Below are 18580 nucleotides of genomic sequence, written 5' to 3' on the forward strand. Positions count from 1 at the left end.
TTAATAGTTTTGTTGAAATTTATAACTGACGCTCTAGCTTTCCAACCACCTTAACAGTGTGTTTGTTTTCTTAGTTTTCTCTGAAAATCTACCAGCACTTGGAGGGAAAACAAAGAATTTTATTTAAAGCACCTAATGAAAGGGTGAGACGGGAAGCAGACCTAGGGCAGTAGGTATTTTTAACCACAGAGATTCTTGTGCTAACAGATTTCATAACTTAACAGGTGACATTATGGGCTCCGCAATGAACAACTTGGACCAGCTGCTGAAAATGCCAACAGGCTGCGGGGAACAAACAATGATCGGGTTTGCTCCTGACGTCTTTATCTATAATTACCTAGAGGCAACCAACCAGGACAACGGAGAGGTCAAGGACAAGGCAATCAGGTTCATGCGATCAGGTAGAATCATTACTAGAATCATTCTTATGTTGTGGAAATGACAACTGTTCAATAATAATCCCATTTTTCATAATGTGAAACAAATACCAACTCAATGGCAAAGATTATTTCTCAATGACTCGTGAATAACATGCACCGGTCGAAACACTGTGCATTTTGACCAACAAAACCACCTATCTCATCAAAACACCTATAATAATTGAAAGTTTTGTGATGATGGCATTTCTACAGAGAGCTGACAGATGATAAGGGATGAGAAAATTTGCAATACATTATAGGTGTATATTTTATTTATGAATGTGTGTGTCTATGTGTGTTTCTGTGTGTGTCTTTGTGTTTATGTACTAGGTATAACAAATTTTACAGATTCTCAGGTATGTAAATTGCACATTAAAAATACACACACATTATATGAGCCTGTGTCTGTAAATAACATACAGTACATACAGTGTGTGTGTGTGTGTGTGTCTATGTCTGTGAGTGTGTGTCTGTGTCTGTATATATATATATATATATATATATATATATATATATATATATATATATTATATATATATATATATATATATAGATAGATATATGATATATAGATATATGAATGATCCCTAGGCTTCTAGGCTTCAGGGATTTGAACAATGTATTTTTTGCGCCATAGGATACCAAAGAGAACTGACTTATAAACACAGTGATGGCTCCTTCAGTGCCTTTGGTGAAAGGGATGATTCTGGTAGTACATGGCTAACAGCGTTTGTAGTCAAATCATTCATCCAGGCCATGGACTTCATCTACATTGACCCAAATGTGGTTGTCAGGGCAATTATCTTTTTGGTAGAAGGTCAGCAGACGGACGGCTCATTTTCTGAAGTCGGTAGAGTTGTCGATACTTTCATTCAGGTAAGAGACCTAATCCTTTATAGTTATGTAACTATTACCCCTTTAATTTCTGATCTTGTAGTCTTTTTAAAACCATTGTAAAAATTTGAAAATTTTAACATCTGCTCCGAAGGTGCATTCTACGTAAAGATATGGAAAATGTACAGCAACCATTCTTAAAAAAAATTTGAATGGTCGTTGCATTTTTCAAGAAGATATTTGCTTGTTTTTATCATGAATACCAAAACATTGTGTAGCATTCAGGGAGAAATGCAGTACATGGTCTACCAACTCTGCAGAAATATGTCAAATCTGGGATTGTGAACAAAGTGCTGTGTAGCCTTTAACTGACCACCCCTCTGAAAATGTAATGGTTCATTCCAGACCTTATTGAAGCCGTGTCTAGTAGTTGCCTTGATAGTGTTGTTTTCATTTATCTTCAGGGTGGAATTAAAGGACCAATGGCAATGACAGCATACACGTTGATTGCACTCTCACAAAGCAATGACAAAGTTGACAGTGCTATGTCAGAGGTAAGTACTGAATTCAGTGTTTATTCTCTTCAGCCTTACCATCCCAATTCAAACTGGTAAAGGTGCAGTTTTACCATCACAGATAGCTGGGTTGTTCTTCTTTTGATCCTGTGAGGGTGAAGTACAGCAATCAGCATTCATATGTCAGAAATTTGCTGATTTACTGGCTTGTTGTGGTAGCTTGGCCGTCTGTGACGTGGAGCTTATCAGATAGGTATCTATCAATTTGTATCAACTCGCCTCCCCCCTTATCAGATAGGTAGTTTTACACCGTCATCTGTCTAATCTGTAATGCAGTATTTTTAATTACAGACCCAATTAATGAACAGGACTCCATCCTCGCTCTCCGAGTACCCATTAACAAGGGGGGACTGTGTCATCAACGATGACTTGTAAATATATATTTTCTGCCAGTGACCTCTGAAAAATGACACACAGTCAAGTTCAAGTGAAAAGTGTACATTGATATTCAAATTATGACTTCTCATCTAATAGATGACATGTCACATCAAACAGAAATTTGTGAGAGATACAAAGAATACAAACTGTACATGTGAAAGTTGGCATACTTTCTGTAAATTTAATATGGCAGTTGTGAACGTTAACTGCTTTGTAAAAAAGAGATTTTAGTAGATGTCCGTGAATGAACACAAGAATTGGTGAGTCATAATAGCTGGTACACATTATGTATAGTTTAAACTGGACACCAAGTCAGCTTTTAGCCTTCCTGTTAATTTGATCATGTATTCATTTGAAATCAACAGTTCTTTGCCCGAGAAGAAGGTGAAAAATTCAAAGGACTTGAAGAAGATGTTTCAATAAAATTATGTTCATATTTCTTTATATCATTGTTCACAGTACGACATGGTAAGATTGCAGAATGCCAGGTCACGTGCAAGACTTTTCCTTGAAAGGGGCTTTACATCAATGGATGATCCTTACTCTGTTGCCATAGTAACATACGCCTTGCATCTCAGCCAAAGCCCGTACATTGACACGGCATTTGATAAGCTCAACAGTCTAGCTACTTCACAAGGTGAGACATTCTAGAGCAATTGAAGCTAAGGGAAGCAGATTCAGTACGATTTCATCAAATCGTATACTATAGGCTTTAGCAGGAAATAGTGAGAACAAGGTTGTAATAAATTAACACTATGCTAGAATAGTCCACTTGTCTTTGACCATCACGAAATGTCAAGTGAATGTCGGTAATGATGTAAGTGTTACACAGACTGCAGTGGCTGTCAAAAGTCCAAGAGTGTTGATAAGGGCTTTAAGTTGTTCAAAATGTCAATGATGTCAAATGGTGCAAGATTTGAAAAACCCGTTTTGCATATGTTAATTGTTGTCATAAGCTGAAGAAGGTCATTTGAAAACATAAATTTGTATTAACCTGTCCTCCACCCCCTCCTCAATGCTCTGCAAACAGGTCCTCAATGGCCATTGATAACAAATGAGTTTAGGCCAAACCACGGTCCCTCCACAGGAGGGACTGTGGCCAAACCATAGTTGGTGGCATGAACCAGCAGCTAAAGCAAACCACCTTATTGCTGGCATAGCCTGGTATCCTCAGCTCTGTTTATTGATTGCGCAAGTAAAGAAGGCTCATTACATAAGCCAGTGAGGACTGTGAAAACCTCTACATGGTTTGACGCATTTCTCAGGGACAATTGCTTAAAAATGTGTCTCCTGTGTCGTCAAGGTTGCTTCATCGCAGAGCATGAAAGAATCTTCTCTTTATGCTGTACTATTTACAGCATTTACTGTTGGAATATACTCACTTGTATGGTACAATAATAAGGTTGTCACGGATGAACACAATCAAAGGCCCTGGCGGTAGTGTTTTTGTTCTACCGGGTTGACTCTTGTTCATATTGAAGTGTGACCCTACCTAACATAATCAAGTATTAAAATACCCTTAAGAAAATATTGACCTCACGTGTAGTAAAAATAGCATGAAGGTCTGAGACTCTCTTTCTTCATTTCATATTCAAAAATAAGGACAAGTATTTGTCTGCATACTTTCATCAATACATATTTCAGTGCATGTGTTCAACAATCAGTCTCTGTGACTTGACCAATGATACAAAGATGACAACAGAAATCACCCATAAGGTCTCAGTCACAGACCTATAGTAATAAATGCCGGTGCCAAACACAAAATTTGCCCCAGTATTTGTCATCAGCCCATGGTTGGAACCTGATGCTATGTTTAGTAACAAATTTACCATTGCAGTCAGAGCGATTTTTAGTGTTCTCATGCCGATGATGCTATCGCAAATGTACAGTATGTCAGACAGTTGTTGCAATTTGCGTGTTTTGATTTTTGTGCAGCCGGTCTGATGTATTGGTCTGATGGTGAGGGTACTACTGACGACAATGAGGACAGGCGGGGTTGGTACTATCAGCCCAGGTCTGCTGAGATTGAAATTACTGGCTACGCACTCCTGACTTACAACCAACGAACAGATATCGATGGAGCTGTGCCAATTACACGTTGGCTAACAAAACAGAGCAATTCATTTGGGGGTTATTCCTCAACGCAGGTGAATATTTAGTATCTAATTTTCAGATATTTTTATGATATTCAAATAATTGTGATTGTTGTATTCTTGCACTACTGCCATAATTTGCCCATCACTCCTTCCAAAGTAGTAGCTAAAATTTGAATCATTCCTTTTCTTTCTTTCTCATAGTGTTACAAAATTCTCAGTTTTTTTTGTACTGATTCTCTGTATCTTTAAATTGACTGATGATACTCTGTGCAGTGTTATTATTTTGTTGTTTGTTGTTTCTGACAGTTTCTTCCAATATCAATTTCATTTTGTATCTGATTTATTGTGTATTCACTCTTCACGAAACAATCTGTCATATGACCACACTATCATTTAACCGATGGTCTATCATTGATCATTTGTTTAATGGTATTTGTTAGCTCAAAATTTTAGGATTTTTTGAAGTGAAGCAATGCTAATCATATAGGACACAATTTGATTTTACCCTTGCAAACCAATTGAAATTGATCTTTCACAAAACTGAACTTTGGATCCATGAATCATACATGAAGTTGTTGCAAGTATACGCCAAATTGAAACATCTAAACACTCTATTACTTTTTAGGTCTCCTAGTCTGTTGTATCGTCTCTTTAGGGTGCAATTCATTGAGATTACAAACATGCAAATTAAATCAGTCAGGAACCCCCAATTATTATGTATTATATCAGCATTCATGTTAGATAAAGATAGTACTGTTTCAGTGCAAATTAACAACTGCAATTCCTTTTTGTGTGTGTTGTGATAAAACATGAAAGTAAATGGCTTTTTGATATCTTGTCACAGGATACTGTCATAGCCCTTGAAGCACTCTCAGCATTTGCCATATTAATGAGTAAAGGTGGCAAGGACTTCACAGTTACAGTCACAACCTCGGCGATGCCTTCCTACCGGACTCAACTCCAAGTGAACGCAGAAAATGCCATGGTACTACAACAAGTAGAGGTAAGAAGTATTGTCCGATGGGAAATGTGTTTTGTCATCTTGCAATGTTGCATTTCTGCGGAATTCTTGTTCCACATTGTAACCTCTTGAACGTGCTAAAGTCAATAATTGGTACTTAGGGAGCCTTCAGTAATTACAGGGAGGGTGGGCCGGGGAATTGGGGGGGGGTCACTTTTTACAGTACTGATGTGCACAGAATTCCCCCGGCCCATCCCCTGTAATTATTGAAGGCTCCCTTAGCCATTTTGTAACTTTGGAAGACTGACAATTTTCTGCTGATGTGCAGTGTGCTCGCAAGCTTATATCTGATTGGTCGATTGTCACTATTCCCAGCAACTTGGGGAGTCTATTTGTATAATTCTATTAGAATGGTAAGATTCAACCACCCAATTGGATAATAGCTTTTGAGACACTGCACACCAGCCCACAATTTTGGCTCCAATATTGCAAAAATGGCACACTACCACTGTTATCACAGATATGGTATATAAGGCATTGTAATACCAATGGTGTCTGTCGCCAACTATTGATGTCGTCATGTGTTTCACATTCCAGCTTCCTGTGACATCAGGGGAAGTCATGGTTGACGTAACCGGCACTGGAGCAGGACTCCTACAGTTCACCGTCAGTTTCAACACAGCAGAGGGTGATGACGAAGACTCATTCAATGTAATCATTGTCACCAATGATAATAACAGAAATCAAATCTCAATAGCAACGTGTGCTGAGTAAGTATCGAATGACTCTTGCAACAGTTTTTGTGCAGCTAATATGACTTTCAAGATTCTGACATTGTTTCATTTAACTTTACACAATTTGAGGTACTAGAATGTGCAGTTGGGACAGATATTTGAACCCTCGAATTTTTACAGTACTTTTCTGGTTCACTGGTTGTAGGGTTGATTTTGAAGCTCTTGGAGTGAAAAGGAAAATTTTTCTGTCTTAGGTTTTGAAAATTGACATTATTTCCCCACAGAGTTAACCGAGGAATAGCAGCCATTTTGAATTTCAAATATTGATAAATGTCAAGCAGTTTTAACCAAGGAATGGCAGCCATTTTGAATTTCAAATATTGGTCAATGTCAAGCATAATCATACCTAAGGAAATAAAGGTGGATATTCACAAACCCTTTGATCTGGCGCCTATCTCCATGCAAGGCACACCACACACCGTACAAGCACAAAATATTCCTCACGGATATTTTGATTTGCACAAGTGGTAAGGAGCAGAGCATTCACTAACCTAATAGAGAATGAGGTAAAAACTGCCTGCAGAAACAATGTGTGGAAGTGACACTTATGCACTGTTGACTCATGTCATCAGTCAGTTCAAAGTTCAACAGCGTGAAAGAGTTTTGATGTAAAATTGGTAATGTCAGCAAAAAATGAAGAAATTTGACAAACAAAGGAGTGCACAGCAGGTGTACGGTCAGAATGATAGGTGTGGCTGTCGGCATAGTGGCATCTCCATGGTGATTATACTGTGGGGAGAACACAAAGTTTCTTAGCAATCCTATTCCTGTATCTTTCAATAACAAAGAATGATTTTAGAAACCTTTTGTTCAGTGACTTCAGATTTTCCTTTCGTTTAGTAAATGGAGATAGAACTTTACACCAGACAGATGAGGGCAGCCCTTTTTAAAATTTGACAAGGGAGAAAAACAGTTGGGGAGACTGATAAGTTATTTATTACACATTTCAATGTGTTTTATCAGATATCTGCTTGGAGAAACTACAGGTATGGCAGTCATGGAAGTTGGTATACCATCAGGTTTCTATGCGGAAACTGAGACTCTGACAGAGCTGATTGGTGCCACTGATGGACTGAAAAGAGCAGAACAGGAGAACAATAAGGCAGTGTTCTACTTCAATCAGGTAAGGAGATGGAAGTAAGAGGCTTTCTAGAAGACCTTGTGTGGGATTTTGTGATTTCACAAAGCAGCCTATCTCACCGTAGACCCTAATGAAAGAGGGACTGGCAACTGGGGCAAACATCAAAGCAACACATTGCTAGCTGCAGACGCTGTGAGTGTATATAATCCCCAAACTAGGTACAATCTAAAAATAACATCACCTGATAGAGGGCGGTGATGCTGGTTATGAGAATACATTGGGGCGGTAGAGACAGCCATCTTTGAAGGACCTTTCCCACTACATTTTAATGCACAACAATTAACTGTTCACAAATATCATCATCATGTTAATCAAATATTATCTAAACATTTGTAAACACCTTTATTTAATATGAATGTCTTAAACTCAGTGTATTTCAGTGACATTTTCCATTTAACATTCTACACAATATCTCACATGTATCTACTGGTATTTTAGCTCACATTTGGTTATACCAATGTGAGTTTATCGTATAAGCTGAAGTCGATGGCGTCTGTATGTATGTGTGTATGTATGTATGTATGTATGTATGTATGTATGTATGTATGTACAGTATGTCCGTCAACATCAAAAACATGCAAACCGCTGCAAGTTTCAGCTTGGTATTTGGTGTGTTGATGCATCCTGGGCTATAGATGGGATTTTGTTCAAATGAAGTCTGCATTGCCAAAATTATGCAAATGAGCTTACAAAATGTGAAAATGGTCAAGAATTAATAACTCAAGAACTGCTCTTTTGATTGCTCTGAAAATTTGTGTGTAAGTACCTTAGGTGAACCTTATACAGTTTTACAAATATTGTGAAGATATCATTAATTTTGTATTTTTGCTGAATTTTTGGTGATTTTTCTCATTTTCAGTAAAAATTCTTCTTCTCTGAAACCGCCAGCCCAATTGCTCTCAAATTTGGGTTGGATCTTTGCGAGGGTGTTACTCTTCTTATTTGTTGAAATTATGACAAAATTGGGAAAATACTATTTTGGAGCGATTTTGTCATTTTTGGTCAAAAAATCTTAAAAAGTATTTTCTTTTTAAAACCCCTGGACAGACAGCTTTTATATGTGGTATACAGACGTACAGAGATGACAATAAATTGTCCTGAAATATACAAATTTGTATTTTTTAGAACAATATTGTCAATTTTGGTCAAAGAAAACTTGTTCTCAAAATTATTTGTTTGATAGCTTTGTAATTTGGTATAAAGTCCCGGGGGATTTATTAGACAAATTTCTGCTCAAAGTGTTGGGAAACCCCGAAATTTATATATTTTAGGTAATTTTCTCAGTTTGTGACCTTAAATGACCTACACCAACCAGGATATGTTGTGAGACAGTTTTGAAGGCTGTGAACATAATTTTGTCATATTTGGTATCAATTTGTAGGAAATTTTGATCCAGAAAACAAAGTTGAGGTGAATGTTTTCATTGCGGACCATTTTTGCAACTTTTCTATGTAAGACATACAAGAACTGATGACAAATTTAGATCCGGGATAATTCCAGATGTCGTAATCACCGCCCACAGTGGGAGGCATTTCACTATCTGTAACTAACTTAAGTACTGTTTACATTAGAATGATAACACTCATCCAATTAAGTAAAACTCCCCAAGGTTTTAAATACATTTCCTGTCATCTGGCGTTATGTAATACAAGGGATGGAACATTTGATATTCAGGAGGGGCTAGGGTCTAGAAGATTGATGAGGTAGCATTACTTTTACCAGATCCCTTGTACATTTTTTACCCGCTCCCACCTTTTCTTTTTATCAAGCTTCTCTATATTTTGTTGTTGACATTTGCTTATGTATGTAGGATCTGCTTGTCTCATTGCTATAGAAGTTGATATGCATGTTCCTAAAGATGAACTCCAGTACCTAAGTTGGAGACCTTATTTGCTTTTGACATTCTTGTTTTTCCTGGTTTAAATATTTCTCAAACCAATGTGAGCACACTGTCCTTGACGGTATTTTTCTTAAATCAATCAAACTTTACTGTTGTAAACCAGAACAAAATTTTAGCGCCTAGAAAATAATCGGCCATTGTTTACATAGTGTAAACTTGTACTGGAACTTGAAGTGATCTAAGCCAATAGTAGTCTAGATGTTGACTTCAGAGAACAATCCATATTGTTATATGCTCCTTCTTGACACAACATTTTTGATATATTTTCCAGATCGGTTCAAAAGAAACCTGCATCACTTTCCAAGTTCTAAGGTCAGCAGCAGTTGCCAAGGCACAGCCTGCTACTGTTACCGTATATGATTACTATAAACCAGGTGAGTCACATGGTATCATGCAAATTTTACTGGAGAGTAGCTCGGGATATTTTCCCGTAGAAGAGTATGAAATGAAGGATTTGCCCATAGTAACTCAAGCTTAGCCAACCTTCTCAAATGATAGCTTTCAATGTTTGAGGTGGAAATGCGTAATATGTTGACACAAAATGTATGGTGGCAGCCTTGCTATATTTCATGCACCCAAATTCTTACTCAACTCCCAGAGCAACTTTGGATCTGTTATATCTGTCATATCTCTCCATAATTACCCATCAGTCAAAAAGCAAAACTTATCGAGGCAAGTAAATACATTTGGTCTAGGCCTGCACGTAGCCAAAGCAAACCCATGCTGTATAGCATTGCCAATGGAAATACTGACTTCGGTCAGCTATACTACTAGATAATTATTCCTGAATATTTAATCAGAACCCAATGCTTACAAAAGATATTAGAGTCACAACTTTACAGCTTAATGAATGTATGACACAAAATGAAGGCATGTGAATGTTCCTTATTTGGTGCCATTTTGTACAATCAAGCTAGTGACTTGTCCACCTTCATAGGTATAAGCAACTCTAAAATGGATCCAATTTACCTCATTTTTAGTGTTCAAATTACCTTATTTTACAAGTTGCGGTCTGAGAAAAGATAAATGCAATACAGATTTTATGCACACTCTTCAATGACATTGCTCAGTGAATGAGGTGGTGGTACTCAGATGTCCAGTGTAACATAGGTATAACTTGTGACTTGTTGTAGATAGCGCCCTCTTGAGGCAAAGAACACATTTCTAGATGACTACTACTCTCAGACTAAAGCGCTCTCATGGTGTGAACAGCAGGTGTTCAGTTCCACATTATTTGAACTCTCCATGGAAAGGGAATGTTTGTGTAATATCCTAATTTACTGAGTTTTGAGATTTGGTTTTGCACGGACATGCTTATTGCATATCATATAGGAGCTGTAAAAGGTCAAAGTACATTATCTCTTGTGCATGTCAATTACCATGTCTTGTATCTCTGTTTCTGCCCAATGCAATGACTTGAAAAACTGGTGAGAATGTATTTCATGGGTACTTGGAATGAAGATTCATAACAAGCTGAAATTTGTTGAAATGAAAAAGCTTGATGCAGAAGGTTGCCGGAGAGTCCCGTGATGTAAAAATTGGTCAAAAATCAGGACTTAGTGATATTGAATCAGATTGCTTTCAAGATAACATTTCCTTTGTAGTAGCAGTTTATTGCATTACAAGTCCTCTGGCTCACATGCAAAGGAGTTAACGTAAAAAACTTTACATGATAATTATCAGGAAGAAAATGTACGGGAATGCCGAGACATTGAAATACAAAGATTTGGATAAAAGTAGATTCTCTGTAGATATGTATAGTGATCTCAGTTCATGATATGCAGGGTATTCCATGAGAAAATGAAATGCTTCTTTAAATGTGTGAGCCTTACACACTTCGCAAAATCTTTCATTTGAAGCATTCCCATCTTGTCTACCCTGCACTGTATTTAAAGGAAGGCATGAACAGCAAAAACAAGCAGTCCTTGGGAGAACTTTAAAACAAAATTTTAAAATCAGCTTTTTGTATTTTCAGTCTTTTAGATATATTTGCTCACCATTGTTGTTGTTTACAAACATTTTTTACTTTGAATTCACATTTACTCAGAAATCTTTCCTTATGTCCAACCTCCTTTGCCAGCCAAACAAAACTAAAACCATATGAGTACCAGATGTACTCTGTGGATGTAACCTAGTTACACATGTCTACCTAATAATTAAAGTCAACAAAGCGTAGCATACACTTAGAGTGTAGTCTAGAAGATGGTAGCATGGTGATATTAAAGCCCCAGTGCTGCTAACTTTTGATGATAATTTCACCATTTTTATTTTGAATGTGAACCATAATTGCTTGTTCTTCTCCCCAAAGAATGTTGATATACACAGTATCCAGCTTGTCAACTCAGCCCCCGCCCCCCATGGTTGTAAAGTGCATTGTTATTGTTGAAAGCTGACTTCTGGTCTTGACTAGAATTCAAATGTAAACAATATTCATGCATTTTACACATATAGATGCTAAGTTGACAAGCTAAATAGTGGGTGTTTCAACATTCTTTGGGGAGTAGAATAAGAAATTGCAATTGATTTATAAAATAAAAATAATGAAAAAACCATCGAAAGGTAGCAGCACTGGGGCTTTAACCAGAACTTCACACGCTGTTTCAGAGAAAAGACAAAGATTCCCAGTCTGCAACATTCACTCATTATTGCTTTGCTTGTTGTGCTTGATAGTAAATCAAAAATAACCTGCACCAATTTCTCTGTATTTGTTTGTATTTTTCCAATTGCTGGAAGCCTCAGATATTTCCTTTGTTGGTATTTAAAGTAGAGTCTGTCTACAGTAGATTTGTCGATTTTGAACTTGAAAGTCAGCAACAGTTTTCTTCTGTACATAGAAAGGTGGGCATCTTCACTGACTCAAGGGCAAGCATTCTATGAGTGAATAATTTTTGAGATCCAATAGCTTTTTTAATGTGCACAAAATTCTATTATTCTTGATGGCAGATGTGTTGTAATACGTTTATATTTGGCATTAATTACAGAAATAAGGAAGACGAGCACCTATGTATCCAGCACACAGCAAAGTCTGAACATCTGTGAAGTGTGTGATGATTGCCACGGATGTGACAACAATAGTAATACAAGCAATCAACCACTAACCAAGGGAGCTGTCACTTTTACTGTCTTGGTATCGCTTCTCTCAATTTTGTTGGTTGTCGGCAAATTCTTCTGAGTTTGTTTTCCTTCTGATGCGTCCTGGCAATTTGGGTCTTACCGTTATAGTTGCTTGCTACGTGAAGTACATGTAGTCCAGATTACTCATCAAAACTGTACAGAAAGCATCAAATACTACTTGTACAAGTTTGAGCCTCATCTGTAGGGGAACTCAGAGTCAGTAGATTAATCAAAGTTCACATCATTACATGAGTGATGAGATGTAACATAGGTCATTTTCAAAGGCTCAGTTTTTGATGCTGAAAATATTTGACAATGGTTTCAATAAGACAAACATTTTGTATCCATGACTTTGATTAACGTGTCATTTGCAAACTTGCCTTGTTTCGCATTCTGATCAAATTACTAGAATTTTAAGTGCCTAATGAGAATACTGCATGTTTCAACTGTCAACTCAGTTACTATGACAACTCTGATAATATATTTTTCTAATTACTTCTTGAGTGTAAGAATCTTGGCTAATTGCCAAATTAATATGAGAAGCTGACAAAAGTAGCCTTGCAGAGTAGATATGAACACAATCTATACAACCAAGAAACAGTAGTGCTATGAATGACTCTGAAAATTTCCCCAGCCCACTGCCCAAGGCATAAATATACTTTCTAGCAGCTCAATATCAATACTTACACTGGTTATCATCAGCATTTAGAAAGACTGCAAATGTCAAAATTTTCAGTCTACACAAGCTGGGTTATTACACTTGACTTTGCTCAATTCAAAGATGCATACTCCACATGTACATTATGGTGTGACCATGTAAATTTGACATCACAGAGTGGAGCCTAATATTAGACCAAACTTTGGATATCATGAATATGTACAATGTATACGCAACATGTGACGTGAATTTGTTGGTAATGAGAGGGTTAGGAATATGCTGATGACTGTCAAAATTGAGATACAATCATAGCAACAATTTCAATAATTCAAACATAGCAGACCAGCCTACTGGCTACTTCACCATTTGATCTTTTATTTATCTCATGCTACAGTTGAAAACAAAAATAAATATGTCTGATTGTCAAGCTGTGAAAAGAAAGAATTAATCATAGAGTTGTCACATGATTATAGCAGCTGCTTTTCCTACAGTCACATCTTTTGAAGAAATCAACTTGTCATACAGCTTTCCCTGTGAGACACTTGGACTAACTGACAGCCAAACCTTGCCATGTGGGCATGAGATTAATTTACTGTACATCAGTACCAATATTAGCACAGCCTTCGGAATAGCATAGCTCTATTTTTCTGACATATCACCACAGATTATATGATCAGTGAAGTTTCTCACTTTATAGTGTTGTACTCAGATTTTATGAAAATGTTATCAAAATTTTATGTATGTGTCGTGTGTATGTACCCGTTTAATGAATTAAGTGACAACCTGTAGTATAAGGTTAATATGTTATTCAAGATGTACCTTTCATATTGTTGTAAATGTTTTATATAACTTGGATTGTCTTGTACATCTCTAAGATTTATCTGTTTTACGGCAAGATGCCTCCTGTTCTGGAAGAACAAGTCCAAAAGAATGTAGATTAATCAACTAAATCATGTGTAAATTGTTTTCAAAATTTTCAAAAGTGATATGAGTTATTGATGGCAAGTATGTTCTTAATCTTACAGACCTTTGCTGTGTATTATTAATCAAACACTGTGCGCTGGCTGTTCTGTCTTGCCAAAAACATTGCAACTCCATTGAATGAGGCGTTACTATGGACAAAAATAGTCAGGATTCCTGTCTATGACATAATAAGTGAGGTTGTTGAACAATTCTATCGTCAGTGTTACAGTTTTTTTTTCTTTTTCTTTATAACTTGACTCACCCTTTCACCACTCAATGGTTTGGCCCAAAACCCATTATTACAGTAATTGAGGGCCTGTTTAAATGGATGAACAGGTTCAGCAGCATATAGATTCACTGGATGAATAGAATATGATTTCAATTTTTTTTGGGGGGGGGGGTTAATGACTTATCCACAGATTTCACAACTTGCACAGATTCTTTTTTGTTACAATTTTTGGTCAAATGCTAGATACAGAAGCAAAATTTGATGAGTCATCAGTTTTCATGGATTTCGTTTAATCTGTCAGAGGACTGCTGCAGTAAAACATAAGTCTACTACATGTTACTTGATGTCTTGATGAAATGACAATCATTTAACCTATCCACCCCTGATTTTCAGTAAACATTTTGACACTAGCCATTGGTGACAGTAGGTTTTGGCCAAACCATTGTAGTGAAAGGGTTAAGGCATTTGATGGCGATGAATGCAGAACTATACATGTATTTCACAGATACTTTTAACCATTCATGGCAAAGGCTTGTCTGAAACATTATTTTGAATAGTGTAGACCTGTATACAGTGTCAGCTTTTCTTTAATCTTGTACATGTGGCCCATGAACGGTGTGGACTTCACATACAGATTCTGAGAATATTTAGAATTGTGTAAGGGTCTACTTTCACTGCATGTTGATCAATAAGTTTGATCAAGCCATGGAGATTAGTTTTACAATCAATACCGTGTAGTGTTAGTTGTGTAATTTTTTTCTCAACAATGGGAATTTATCTGAATGACTTCACATATGGATTGAAAACTGTATTTTGTAGAGGATGATTTTAGGAAATCAATTTTCAACATTCATACTCATAGACACTTATAGAGCAAACTTTATCTATTTTTATAATGTACATTTACAATAAAGTGGGCGTATGTCTGTCGTAACATTTACTATATTTTTGAGACATGGAATTTTTGCAGTAGAAATTGTCTTGTGCTCTGAGAGACTGTAATTTGAGGCACAACATGGTTTTAGAAGAAATCAGGTAGAAAACTTGTCAAAAGTGTGAAAAATTAACTCTTTTGCCTTTATTTATGACAAGATTCTGTAGTTTGTTCCTGTTAAAAGTTGGTTGCTATCAAGGAAAAGGGTGGGAGAAAATGGACAAAACCTGGAATTTGAATGACCACAGTACAAACAAAACTAGGTGCAGAAAAGTGCACAGAAATGTGTATTTCCATGTGCATTTTTTATACATTCGATTGTTTGTACTGCCATCTTGTGATCTCTCTGGTTTATGGAGTATGTAACACTGCATGTGCTCTTAAACCTTTGAAAGCTGTATTTTTTTCCCACCAAAATTTAGTTCAACATTTTCCCAATTTATATGAATTTTTTGATAATTTTGGACCAAATGGAGATCATATTTCATTAGCTACAGTTTTTTATCAACATTTTGGCAGAACTCTGAAAGAAATCGACCAAGGTATATTTCATAGAGGCAACAAAAATTGACTTTGGCGCTTAAAGGGATATTGTGAAGTAGAACAATTGAAGCTGTATACGGTGTCTGTGGCACTCAAAGGCTTTTCATAACATATGAAGCAACACTTTAATAGAGCACTGCACTACACTGTGCTATCAACTCAAACTGTACCACGGTATGGTGTGCAATCATTTCAAGGACAAACCCACTTCTAAAATAATCATATTTGGACAAAAGTGGCACGTTTCCAAAGGCTTGAGTATCATTATTATATTATACCTGTACTTAGACATTGCCTGTCAGCATTGACCTTGAGAAACTCTCCTTCATACATTTACAAAACAGAAGCACGGATTGATGCGTATTTTGTAATCGCTTGTGATTTTGAGGCAACCCTTGTCGTGACTATTTCTTTATCTTGCCACAGGAATCATAGAAGATGTACCTAAATATTGTATTCATGTCAATAATATGTATTTTTTTGTAAAATTGTCAATATAATCAGTTATGTATATTTTGATTGTAAAGACATTGCAGTTATGTATTGTAATTTAGGTTGTAATAAATCATTAATTAGCATCTTATTTCAGTTTTGAGTGACTCAATATTTTTCATAGTAGTGGTGGAAATATGCAAATAGCGAAAAACAATTTTCTTTGTGTGAAGACTACACTGATAGGATGCTGTGAATGTCTTTCTAGTATGATCACAACAGATGTCTTTGAAGAGTCATTGACATCATTCTTGCTGCCCTCACACACCAGGATATTATTTCTTGATACAAAATCTTTGACATGATTTATTAAGAGTTTACCACAGTCCCTGCACCAAAACTGCTTCATGAACAAATATGCGCTCAGTTATGCTTTCTTGGAATATGCAGAATACAATGTAGATTTGTTATGGTTTTAATCTGAACGCCATTGGCACTAATTTGGGAGAATCGGATCTTCATATTGTTCAAATTTCTCAAAAGTGTTGGTGCCCTATTGCTGAATGTTGCAATATTACAAATTACTGATAAAAACAAGTGTACAACTTAAAAAAGAAAAGCAGATGAGCTTACATTTGCAGATTAAACCACCATTTCTTCACTATCCAATTATCGCAAATTAGTTCCAATAGTGTTTCTGGCACCTGATCGAATGCCAAGTATTTTGGTGCCACTCAGTCTACATCGATCATATATTCTCAGTGTTGTCATAACAAATGCACTAGTGCAAGACCTAGAGAGGACAAGATCGCTACTGTTTAAAGGCTCGTATTACGTGCATTTCTAAAGTATGCTTGTGTAGAAATTTGAAATGGGATCAGCTGTGTCTTATGTCTTTATCAATACAATGACAGACCAAAATTCAACCACTCCTGTTTTGGTGATTCTGTTAGTGGATAAAGCAAAAATCAAATGCAGTGGGTGAGACAGAGGAAGTACAATTTGCAATACAAGTACAATTTTGCTATATTACCTACAAGGGGGGAGGGAGTTCTTTTGTATCACCATGGTGATCCAGCGCAGCGTTTTCACTCATCCCAACATTTGTTCTTTGCTGTCTAGCGCCATGTACCATTGCAAAGCGCAAACTCAGAATTTCTTTAAAGGGAGGTTCAAGAATCAACATTTTTGGTAAAACACTTGTGCCAAATCTCATAAATTTCCTGCAAAGTGATACAAAATAACTGTGCATGGTTGGTCCATCGTCGTGCGGGGTAAAAATAGAGGTCAAAAGTACCTTGGTCAAGAAGTCTATTTGAGGCGCAGAGGGGGATGGGGTTAGAACTGTACATATGCACCTCATCTTGAAAAGGGAGTGCCCTCAATGTCGGAGGGTCGGAAAGTTACTTGCTTTGGCATAACAATAAATAGGCGATGGGGTCGGTCGGTCAAGAACTGTTTTTAAATTTAAGTGTGACCCATTGAAAACAGCGAAATTTTACAAAATCATGCATAATTTTTTAAAATGCGGAAGAAAGCTTAGGGTCGCAGGCTTTATTTCTATAAGGTAGGTCAGATTATGCCGACAACACACATTTGGCCTCACGGGGTAGTTTGTCACCATCCTCCCTCTTACGACTGAAAGAAGTACACATTTCCCGGGGTACGCTCGGGTTTGATCCCCTTTTTGGTCATGAAGGGAACAACCAACGAACCATTTGACTGGCATAATTTGACAACTTTGTATCCTACATCGATACATTACTTTCTCATATTTTTGAATTTGTTTGAAGTTCGTTCGGATGGGTTCAAATGGTTCGTGGCTTCTTATCTGCGTCAATACATGAAAAAAGGATTTGAACATCATCTTCCATTCTCTGGATTTACTTCAACTTCAATGCTTGATTTAAAAGCATTCGCGGTGGAATTTTCGTATTTCAAAACTTCCAGTTCGGAATTGAGGGGGAGGGAAGCAGACGCAGCGCATACTGTCGAGCTCGAAACGCAAATTTCCAGAGTCGAGGCGCAAAGAAACAGCGCCCTCAAACGATGCCTGCCATTCGCCAAAGTCGTAATGTTTAATGTTGTGAAAAGAATCGTAGAAGAGTACTACCGGTAGTAGTTTATGATTATTTCATGTACTTGTGATTGTTTCTTTTGTTCAGGTCGGTCAGTCTGCTTTATAAATGTAACCTTTCATGAGTTGTATTTAATTCTGGTTATTTGAATGCTGCCGTAGAGATAGTAGTAAAGCATAAGCTTACCATCTTGCGATTTGAGTAACATTTCCCTTTTTTCCATCGTCGACCTCTTCTCCATAGAAACAGACAGAAATGAGTTTACGCGAACGTGACGCTATCAAGTGATGCGCACGTTGACCAGAAACGACTCTTCTTATTGGCCTTTAGGCCGCATCTCTTTATGGAAGGAGGGACCCGGAGATTGAGAATGGTGGCTTGAAAAAATAGTGGGTATTGAAAATACAGTGGGACTGAGAATGGACTTGAAACAAAATGCAATGCTGCATGGACCAATCATGCACAAAAAGTAAGCAAAAATATAAATTTTAAAGAAAATGTTGCCATTGTGAGCTTAATCTACACATATAT

At 36.9% G+C, this 18580-nt stretch overlaps 1 protein-coding gene across 1 annotated transcript in view; it reads left to right on the forward strand.

The window, feature by feature from the left end:
* Positions 1-16122, forward strand: part of LOC139147323 (CD109 antigen-like) — a 71582-nt gene extending 55460 nt beyond the window's left edge. Inside the window, exons 23-32 of the mRNA XM_070718382.1 lie at positions 225-401; positions 1057-1295; positions 1718-1807; positions 2666-2843; positions 4142-4353; positions 5147-5305; positions 5861-6033; positions 7021-7180; positions 9370-9472; positions 12080-16122. Coding sequence (XP_070574483.1) covers positions 225-401; positions 1057-1295; positions 1718-1807; positions 2666-2843; positions 4142-4353; positions 5147-5305; positions 5861-6033; positions 7021-7180; positions 9370-9472; positions 12080-12270 — 1682 coding nt within the window. The 3' untranslated portion in view covers positions 12271-16122. The remainder of the gene's footprint in view (positions 1-224; positions 402-1056; positions 1296-1717; positions 1808-2665; positions 2844-4141; positions 4354-5146; positions 5306-5860; positions 6034-7020; positions 7181-9369; positions 9473-12079) is intronic.
* The last annotated feature ends 2458 nt before the right edge of the window (positions 16123-18580 follow it).

The sequence above is a fragment of the Ptychodera flava genome, chromosome 13 (assembly GCF_041260155.1).
Source record: "Ptychodera flava strain L36383 chromosome 13, AS_Pfla_20210202, whole genome shotgun sequence".
NCBI classification, from domain to species: Eukaryota; Metazoa; Hemichordata; class Enteropneusta; family Ptychoderidae; genus Ptychodera; species Ptychodera flava.